The sequence below is a fragment of the Gymnoscopelus microlampas genome (genome assembly GCF_963454915.1).
Source record: "Gymnoscopelus microlampas genome assembly, chromosome: 19".
In the NCBI taxonomy this organism is placed as follows: domain Eukaryota; kingdom Metazoa; phylum Chordata; class Actinopteri; order Myctophiformes; family Myctophidae; genus Gymnoscopelus; species Gymnoscopelus microlampas.
In genome coordinates this window covers 9,159,046-9,169,708 of record NC_139956.1, presented here as the reverse complement: position 1 = coordinate 9,169,708, position 10,663 = coordinate 9,159,046, and the positions used below count along the sequence as shown (strand labels likewise).

The 10,663-nt window shown below is 41.2% G+C and overlaps 1 protein-coding gene across 2 annotated transcripts in view; it reads left to right on the top strand.

Moving 5' to 3' along the window:
• The first annotated feature begins 1,078 nt into the window (after positions 1 to 1,078).
• Positions 1,079 to 10,663, top strand: part of rigi (RNA sensor RIG-I) — a 16,245-nt gene continuing 6,660 nt past the window's right edge. For both annotated transcript variants that reach the window (XR_014599625.1, XM_084042720.1), the window contains exons 1-14: positions 1,079 to 1,309; positions 2,472 to 2,603; positions 2,891 to 3,072; positions 3,664 to 3,814; positions 4,148 to 4,312; positions 5,060 to 5,161; positions 5,869 to 6,028; positions 6,334 to 6,509; positions 7,184 to 7,260; positions 7,692 to 7,777; positions 8,008 to 8,084; positions 8,235 to 8,336; positions 8,621 to 8,778; positions 10,208 to 10,343. Coding sequence is in view for 1 of the 2 variants with exons in the window: in XM_084042720.1 (XP_083898846.1) it covers positions 1,204 to 1,309; positions 2,472 to 2,603; positions 2,891 to 3,072; positions 3,664 to 3,814; positions 4,148 to 4,312; positions 5,060 to 5,161; positions 5,869 to 6,028; positions 6,334 to 6,509; positions 7,184 to 7,260; positions 7,692 to 7,777; positions 8,008 to 8,084; positions 8,235 to 8,336; positions 8,621 to 8,778; positions 10,208 to 10,343 (1,810 nt within the window). In the remaining variant the exon portion in view is untranslated. The remainder of the gene's footprint in view (positions 1,310 to 2,471; positions 2,604 to 2,890; positions 3,073 to 3,663; positions 3,815 to 4,147; positions 4,313 to 5,059; positions 5,162 to 5,868; positions 6,029 to 6,333; positions 6,510 to 7,183; positions 7,261 to 7,691; positions 7,778 to 8,007; positions 8,085 to 8,234; positions 8,337 to 8,620; positions 8,779 to 10,207; positions 10,344 to 10,663) is intronic.

Here is a 10,663-nt window from a genome sequence, read left to right as displayed (position 1 = left end):
GCAAAGTAACTAAAGGTATCATACTTTAGTTAATATATAATGAATTAGCCATTCCAGCCCTATTTAGTGGAAATGGCTGATCTACAAGCTCACAATGCACTATTGTGAGCTTACAGAGAAGCTATTTTCACTATTTTGAAAGTTTCTGAAAATGTTTATATTTTTCTTTTTGAAATGGGATGGGAACATAAAGGCTATTTTGTATAGTTATTGATTTTTTAAGGAAAAGAAGTCATTGGGAAACATTTACACTGCATTAATGTTGATGAAGATGATTTATGGATATAGTAGCCTATAATACTTTAAGCAGAGGTGGAAAAAGTACTCAAATGTCTTACTTTTTTGTAACTAAATGTACTTAGTTTACATTCCACCACTGACTTGAAGTCATTCTTCGGAAACCCCCTCATCTAGGTACTGTAGCTCAGCACTTTCGTTTCTTTTCTCCTGTCATTACTTTCGTTTTCCTCTCTCAGCTCACAGCCTTCGGGGCTCTAGACGGTTCGGCTGTTTCCGGACATTTCCGTACGGACGACTCTGTGGAGTCGACTCGTCGGGACGATTCAACAAATCTTCAGCCAGTGTTGCCATGTCCGTTTATCAGTGGTGGGAAAAAGTACTCTCACTTTTTACTTGAGTACAAGTATCAATACTGCAACGTAGAAATACTCTGTTTCAATACAAGGTCTGTTAGAGGATTTTAAACCCAAGAAAGCACTATGGCTTGTTTCCATTGGGGTCCTTTCTACTCAATTCATCAAAACATTTAATGACAGACAAATATACACTAAAAGACAAAAATACCTCAAAATTGTACTTAAGTACAGTAGTTGATTAAATGCACTTAGTTACTTTCCACCACTGCTGGTGATATTATTCTGGCCATGCTAGACAAGAAAGTATGACAGTCGCTTCTTTTGGGCTTGTTTTCATAGACCTGGTTGCTCGTTTTTTTTTTTGCAGAATCTGGCAACACTTGAAGGATTCGTTGAGTCGTTCGGTGAATTGTTCGTTGAATCGCTCAGTGAATCTGAACGGATGAGTCTGAACGTCACTAGTTCAGTGTCAACAGAAGACGAGCAGCAGGGAAGAACGTGTTGTTCTCGAAGAACAACAGTTAGTTATCTCGATCCGTTAGATTGCGTTAGATTAGGTTTATTGATCTCGTTTACATTAATCATTCACTACATCATCGTCAGCATCATGTATGACGAAGAGAAGAACAACCTGCGTCAGTATAGAAAATACCTGGTTGATATTTTAAGACCGTCATATATCCGTGCCTTTATGGTTGAATACCTGGACCAAGGTAAGATGTTTAAATATGCGTTTGTCATTAATTATGACTAATTGTCATTGATGTCAAATGTTGCTCTACTACACTTATTTGACAGCTTTAGTAAGACTACCGACTTAATGTATGTTTTGTATGAATAAACTAAGTCTGCAAACTCACCACTGGTGAGTTTGCAGACTTAGTTTATTCATACAAAACACACATTAAGTCAAGTGATAAATAATGTATTACTATAGGTTAAAGTCATTAAAAAGCCCCGCCTTTCAGCTGCAACATTTAAGTGAACACATTAATGCAATAGTAATTACAACTTTAAAGTGATGAAGACATTAATAATGCATCTGAACTGTCCACAGCCCTCCTCTGAGACGGTTACAGAGAAACGGTTTGAAAATCGGTGAAGTGGTCCTTTTTCATATAAATATTTTTTAAATCTTGAGTAATTATTCCACTACTGAGTTTAAGCGTAAATCCAAGATTTTGTTTTTAATGAATGTGTTGATTTGAAATGGAACCAACCGTGAATCAGCTGATCATTGTTCATATGTAGTTTGTTTCCTTAACCACAAGAGGGAGACAAACATTTAAACATCTAGATAGACAGACAGACAGACAGACAGACAGACAGACAGACAGTTGTCAGGATGAAACAAAGTCACAGGTAAGGGTGGAGAACAAGACCACTAAAGGAGGTGAAGGTAACATTTGCATTCAGTCACCAACAAAAACACAAATAGACTTGAAAGGCCACAAGGTCTCCTTTCCCCATTTTCTGCCTACCTGGCTGTTATTGTTTTTTTAAACAAACATCTGTCTGTCTGTCTGTCTGTCTGTCTGTCTGTCTGTCTGTCTGTCTGTCTGTCTGTCTGTCTACAGGGATTAAAGCAAAAATGAATGTGTATCATCAGGGTGTATCATCAGGGTTTTATGGAAGATGCTTCTGAACACCTTGAATTCTATTGCTCATTTGACCCATTCCAATACTCTTTAATCTTGAGTTTATTCTGAAACAATGACTGAAATCACTTGTTGCGACTGACAACTTTAATCTGTGTGTGTGTGTGTGTGTGTGTGTGTGTGTGTGTGTGTGTGTGTGTGTGTGTGTGTGTGTGTGTGTGTGTGTGTGTGTGTGTGTGTGTGTGTGTGTGTGTGTGTGTGTGTGTGTGTGTGTCAGATGTGGTAGAGAAGATAGCGTCATTAGAGTCCGAGTCAGTGTCCAAAGCGGCTGAGTATCTGTTGGACATTGTGTGTGGGTTGGATACTCCAGGATGGTACCGGGCCCTGCTGGACGAACTGAACTCTACAGGTAACACTCACACATTTACGGGACTCCCTCTTTCTTTGGTGTTTTGCCCAGGTGGGTGTGGTTACATGCATTACCCTAACCCCAACCTCACAGAGACTATGCCTAAACCTAACCTCAAAACCACGCCCACCTGGGCGAAACACCTGGAAAAGAGAGAGTCCGCACACATTACACATAAGCCCTGTCATAATTATTACATTATCGCCTCATAATTACTTTGACATAATCATTGGAATGATGCGTGTGTGTGTGTGTGTGTGTGTGCGTGCATACGTGTGTAACTGTAGGATATACAGGTCTCCACGCAGCGCTGGAGCACTGGGACTTTTCTGCACTAGAACGCAGTAAAGAACGGAAGACTTTGCTGGACAAAATAGAAACAGGCCTCAGATCAAAGATCAAACCATCGGACCTGCTGCCTTGCCTCAAAGACTGTCTGATGGACAGAGAGTGTGAGGCCATACAGAACGTAAGCCGTATGTGTGTGTGTGTGTGTGTGTGTGTGTGTGTGTGTGTGTGTGTGTGTGTGTGTGTGTGTGTGTGTGTGTGTTTTTATCCAGGGTAGGTTTGCTGAGCACGAATGCTCTTTCTCTGCCCAGTACAACCCTGTACTGGGCAGTACAGTAATACTAGTAATAATAAGTAGTAATAATACATGTCATCAACAAATACAAAACACTACATGTACAAAGGAGAAAAATACAATTTCTGCAGTGAATGACACCTCCTTTCTATGGGAAAATTGCATTTACCTCTCCTTGTGGTCTCTGGATAGATTTTTTAAAGCCTGTCTTGGAAGAAGCATAAACATTCTGAATTCTGTGTACATTCTGGATGTTTAAATGAAAACAAAATCAGTGTTCCCATTCATTAAATTCATACTTCAACTTAGCATGTTTTGTATGCTAATTGTCTTCCCCATGCTAAAATGATGGATGTCCTCACAAGTACAGTATAGTAATACAAATGTGTGTGTGTGTGTGTGTGTGCGTGTGCGTGTGCGTGTGCGTGTGCGTGTGCGTGTGCGTGTGCTTGTGTGTGTGTGCGCGCGCGCATTCAGGTGCAGGATAACAGGGGTGATATAGCAGCATCAGTGCTGTTAATAGACTATCTAAGGAGGACAGACTGTGACAACTGGTTCAAACAGTTCAAAACAGCTCTGATCGTGTGTGAGTTCTTCCCCGCCCTGAGGCTGCTGGACCCAGATGATGGTAAACACCTCCACATGCCACTATGTCCCAATACAAACACACACACACACACACACACACCAGACCGCCAACATGTCACCGCCATAGCCGTGCCCCTTTTTGGGGGGGAATCATCGCCATTTGTAAGCCTATGGAATATGTCCTAAATCTATCATTTGACATCTATATCCAATATTTGTTTTGATCACAATTTTGGACAACCTGGAAATATTCTGAGCATTTCCATACTAACTTGATTTTAAGAACGAGAGCTTTGTTTAAACTACTGCATACAGAATACGGAGAAAATGCAAGAAACCATTGTGTGTGTGTGTGTGTGTGTGTGTCTCTTAGAATCCCTCCCACCACTGGGAGAAGAGGACGGCGAGGAGAAGCTGGGCGTTACCGAGACAACGCTGTCCATCCAGTACCGGGAGGGAAGTGATGATGAGGAGGATGCCCTGCTGAAGAGTGCCAACCAACTGACCCTTGAGCCAGGCACTGCGGCGCCACTAGCAGGTTGCTTTGAGTTGTTTACTCCATGACAGGGCTGCAACAGCTAATCAAACTGGTCGATTTAATAGATTATATTGATTATTTAATATGATTATTCAATAAAGATAATCGATTAATAATCAATCTCGGTAAAAAATAGTTGGAAAATAAATAAAACAAAGCGCTTGCACACTGTTGAGGACCGATGAAGATTGCAAGCTCGAAACGCCACTTAGTGGGGGCAATACATAAAAGGATCACACACACACACACACACACACACAAAAGTGAAAATAGCCGATCTACAAACTCACAACTACAAGCTCACAACTACAAGCTCACAACGTGTCGCGATGGGACACGTTGTGAGCTTGTAGGTCAGCTATTGACACTATTTTTTCATGACACCGTTATGCGACAAAGTATTAAATAACGCTTTAGTCATTCATCCATTCGTTGATATATATATATATATATATAAACGATATTTAAAAGTATAAACAAAAAACCTGCTTCATGATTATTTGACTAATTGAAAAAATAATTGATAGAAGAATCACTAAGAATATATAATAATCATGCAGCCCTACTCCATGACCTGTGAACTCTAGAAGCTGGGTTCTGTCTGAACAGGAAACTTCATATTGTACTCATATACTCATATGTGTGTGTGTGTGTGTGTGTGTGTGTGTGTGTGTGTGTGTGTGTGTGTGTGTGTGTGTGTGTGTGTGTGTGTGTGTGTGTGTGCGTGTGCGTGTGCGTGTGTTTCAGACCCAGGCAGTAGAACAGGAGAGAAGAAGATGAGAAAATACCAGACTGAACTGGCTCAGCCTGTTTATGAAGGAAAAAACACCATTATATGTGCACCTACTGGTACGTACGCACACACACACACACACACACACACACACACACACACACACACACACACACACACACACTATATATATTTTGTATAAATATGTGTGTTTAACCGCACGCAGAGCAGTTCACGTGTACAACAAAAAACTAAAAACAAAAAAAAAGTCCATCCCTTATATAAATGTAAAACCCTAACCCGACATAAGTGTGAAATATGAGAGAATTAAAGATAAACTCGACCTGAACATTGTTCCCGGGCGGAGATCTTCAATTTCAGTGTAGTTTGAATTCCTTTTTTAAGTGAGCTTGCTTGTTTAGTTTCTGAACGTCTTTTTTTTTTTGTTAATATTTTTTTTATTGAATTATGAATTAGTAAGGGGCACGATTCAACAAGGTCCGAAAAATAGCACATCTGCAAGCTCATAACATGTTTTGAGGCATTGTGAGCTTGTACTGTACATAAGCTATTTTTTAAAAACAATTACAAGCTAAGGAAATGTTCTTCATGATTTTAGCTTGTTTTAGTTAGTGTTGTAATCACACATTATAAATGTTTTTGTAATGCCTTTGTTTTAAAAAATATATAAGATAACTAAAATGTTTTTGTCAATTCTAGTTTTAGTTACAATTTAATTTTAGGCATTTAGCAGAGTTATTAGTTATTAGTTATTAGTGTTTTCATGAGAGGACTGGATCTCATAGACTCTTTGATCCCGCAGGCTGTGGTAAGACGGTGGTTGCCTTGTCGATCAGTGAGCATCACCTGGAGACCAGAGGTCAAGGGTCAAAGGTGCTTTTCATGGCGACTAAGGTGGACGTTTTCAACCAGCAGCTGCAGCTGTTTACACAATACTTCAGACAGAGAGAGGGAGATGTCAGGTACACATACACACACACACACGCACGCGCACACACGCATGCACGCACGTGCGCACGCACGCACGCACACACACACACACACACACACACACACACACACACACACACACACACACACACACACACACACACACACACATATATTAGGCCCTATCTTCCGACTGACGCAGCTGTCATTTTTATTAAGGTACAGTAGATCTACATAGATTGTCTAAATAGGGCCCTATATCTTCAGAATGAGACAATTCTGTGTTCCATTATTCTAAATACCTTTGCTCGCTCTCTCTCTCTCTCTCTCCCCCTAGGATCCAGGGCATATGTGGCGGTCAGGGTGACCAGGTGTCACTCAGCGTGGTCGTGGAGACCAATGACATCATCGTGTTGACCCCTCAGATCGTGGTGAACGCTCTGCTGACAAACGACATTGCTTCCCTTTCCTGTTTCTCACTGCTCATCTTTGATGAGTGTCACAATACTACAGGTACAACTATACTACAATATTACAACACTTGCACATTGCTCCGAAATGTTGTAGTTACAGTAGTAGTACTTAGTCGTATTTCTTTGCACCGTAAAACACTTGGCTGTTCCTACCTAAACTGTTGTATATTTAAGGTACTGTGTCAGCTACTGATCAACACTGATGGTGTATTTATAATGTAATAGGTCTCGCCTGTATACATTGTAGCCTGGCATTGGCCACGTGTGAGTGAATCCACGTTATCAGTCTGGCCAATGCCAGGCTATATACATTGTACACATGCTGATCTATTGTATTTTATTATCCTATTAACTAAAACTACTGATTCTTTACAGTTTCTCTTTTTCTCTTTCTTCTTTTTTTTCTTAATTTGTATTATTATTATTACCTATGCTGTTATATTGTCTGAAGGAAGCTAACAAAAATACGTTTTACTGGTGTGTACCTTTGCACAAGATGTAACAATGAAGTGCAACCTGAACAACCTGAACAATAACAACACAACAGTACAACGATACATAACAACACAACAGCAACACCACAGAATTAACTTTTCTTCCATTTGTGGGACAGGGGTTTGGTTTTGGTGAGAGAGAATGTATGTGTAGTAATTTGTGTGGTGCGTGTAGTAAGGTGTGTGTTGTGTGTAGTCATCTGTGTGTTTTGTCTGACAGGCAAACATCCATACAATATCATCATGTCAAAATATCTGGACAACAAACTGGATAAAAAAGGAGACACACTACCACAGGTACACGTCCCAGTCTCTCCTCAGTCCTCCTGGCTCCCAAACAGTGGAACAAACCTCTTCAGACGCCAATTTAGCCCTTAGCACTTGACTTAGATATGATGACCCTGCAGATATACCGTGGTCATTTGTTCTTGTGTTTTTGTTATTTAGGCTTATTTTATTATTATTTTTTTTTCTCTTGACCACAAGGTTAAAATGTAATTTAGATCATTTAGCATGCTATTTATACAGATACTAGGTTCATTGTTTACCTGGTATCCTATAGTTTCAACGTACAGATTATTATTTTAATAGTATATTGTTTAGACTGATACTAGGTTCTTGGTTTACCTGTGATCCTAATTTACTGAGGCACTACACTGTCTTTCTGCATTTGATGTATGTTTACCTTGTGTGTGTGTGTGTGTGTGTGTGTGTGTGTGTGTGTGTAGATTGTAGGTCTGACTGCATCAGTAGGAATCGGGACTTTCAAGAACGAAGACGATGCTGTTGCCAACGTCTGTCAACTCTGTGCCAAGTAATACACACAGACACGCATGCCATGCATGCTCGCACGTATGCGCGCACACACACACACACACACACACACACACACACACACACACACACACACACACACACACACACACACACACACACACACACAGGTTATAGAGGTTTGTCCATATCCAACCTTTCTTCAAAACTGCTGCAGCATTTACTTTTGCCTGGTCGGTGTGTCCTTATCGTTTACTTCTGTCTGTTCAGTCTAAACACTGAGGTCATCTCCACTGTGAAGGAAAACATTGAGGAGCTGCGATCCTTTGTACACACACCTGAGAAAGGTACACACACACACACACACACACACACACGCACACACACACACACACACACACACACACACACACACACACACACACACACACACACACACACACACACACACACACACTCTCGACAAGCTCACTTCAATGTGTATTGTGTTCCTCCAGAGTTCTGCTCGGTAGAGGAGAGACACAGTGATCCATTCATCAGAGTCATCCAGGACCTCATGAGAAGAATAGAAGCTCTGGCCAAAGATGTCCATGATATAGGTACTACACACACGCACACACACACACACACACACACACACACACACACACACACACACACACACACACACACACACCCACAACGCTCTTGTTTGTCTGTCTGTCTGTCTGTCTGTCTGTCTGTATTACCTTTGACTTATCTAATCATATGGACTGATTTGGGTAGTCGTATGCTATCGTTTTATTCTCTTCTACATTACGTCCTCTCTCTCTCTCTCTCTCTCTCTCTCTCTCTCTCTCTCTCTCTCTCTCTCTCTCTCTCTCTCTCTCTCTGTGTGTCCCAGATAGTCTCTCGTCCATTCAGAACAGTGACTATGGCTCTCAGAAGTATGAGCAGTGGATCATTGACGTCCAGCAGAAGTGCAGAGTTCTGAGACTCAGCGACAAACAGCAGGAGAGCCGAGTCTGTAGAGCTCTGTACAACTACACTGAACACCTGAGAGTGAGAGACACACACGCACGCACGCACGCACGCACGCACGCACGCACGCACGCACGCACTTAACACTTGGGGTGCCAGAGGTTTATTAAAAAAATTTACGTTGAGTGCCAGGATTTTTAACCATTTTTTAGGAGCCGAGATACAGGCTTTTGAAGTTAACCAGGAAGTGGATTGGAGTCTAAATCTTTGGAAAATGATATCTCCTGGTGCTATGAAGGGAAAAAAAAAATTGAAAAAAAAAATGTTTAGATTTTTTTCAAAAACCGCATATATACGGTTTTGGCACTCCGTGGTTAACCCATTAAGACCTTTAGATTAGAGAGAAGATTTTTAGATTTGAGCTAAAAAGCAATATTTTACACTGTGGGCTATTCAAAAATAGCAGATCTACAAGCTCATAGCGCGGCACCGAGTGCCGCGCTATGAGCTTGTATATCTGCTATTTTTGAAAAATCGTGAAAATGTGTGCAAATCTTTGAATATATATATTTTTAAAGCGAACATTTTTAACTCAAATCGTTGCTTCTGGGGGTCCCTGGAACAAAATATTTTGATGGGGGTCCGCGGCCAAATACATATAATTTTGGGGGTCCTTGACATGAAAAAGATTGAACACCACTGATATAGAAACATACGTTTTTCAGAATACTGTTGAGATTTAGGAGACATGTAGAATCGGCTTCAGGTCTCAATGGGTTAACACACACACACACACACACACACACACACACACACACACACACACACACACACACACACACACACACGCATAAAACACATTGAAATAATAGCAAAGGGCAGTGAATCAGGCAATACAGTGAGGACATGTACAACAACACAGAGTCAACCAAAAAATCTGCTAAAAGCAAGAGTGAAGAAGTAGGTCTTGAGCTGTGCTTTAAAGATATCCACAGAGAGTGCCTGTCTTAGGTGATATAGCATCTTTATCAAAGCTATATACGCAGTATACTCAAACAAAGCTTAACCTCACGACCAAAGGCTAATGAAACTTGAAATGGATGACCCTTGGCACGGGAGCTCCACAGGGATGTGTTCTGAGCCTCCTTCTCTATTCCCTGTACACATATTATGACTGTGTGGCCATGCACAGTTCCAACCAAGCTGTCAAGTTTGCGGATGACACCACAGTGTCGTCCGCAAACTAGGTTTTACTCTTACGTACCTGTGCACAAGATGTAACAATAAAGTACAACCTTGAAGACACCATCCTGCTCATCAGGAGCAGTTAGGGGCTCTATGTCTTGCGCAAGGACACTTCAGCATGCAGCCATGATGAGCCAGGGATCAAACCGAGAACCTACTGATTCCAAATTTGCTGCTCTACCTCCTGAGCCACTGCCACCCTAAAACCCCCCCCACACACACATACACTAAAGACACTCATAATCTCCCTCTCTCTCTCTCTCAGAGGTATAATGATGCATTGATCATCAATGAGGATGCCAGGACTAAAGATGCTCTGGAGTACCTGAGTGTGTTCATGGAGGAAGTCAAACAGGCAGGAAATGACGTCACAGAGACACAGCTCACCAATTACTTTGATGGTACAACACACACACACACACACACACACACACACACACACACAATATTAAACCTTGCTACTAGTTATTAGCCTTGCTCCAGACCATAGACCCTGCCCACTCTCTGAGTGGACTGCCTCTCTTGCACACTTCAGTCTGATAATCAGGCTAACTCGTTATACAACTTTGTTACTAAACTTTTCCCATTGTAACTGCAAACGTTTTAACCATGTTAGACTAACTGAAAACAAGTCCCTGGTTCTGGTGACTGATATTGTCCTTCTAATGCATGAGGGTTCTTTTTTTAAATTACCTTTTTCCCCCCCTTTTTCATATATATA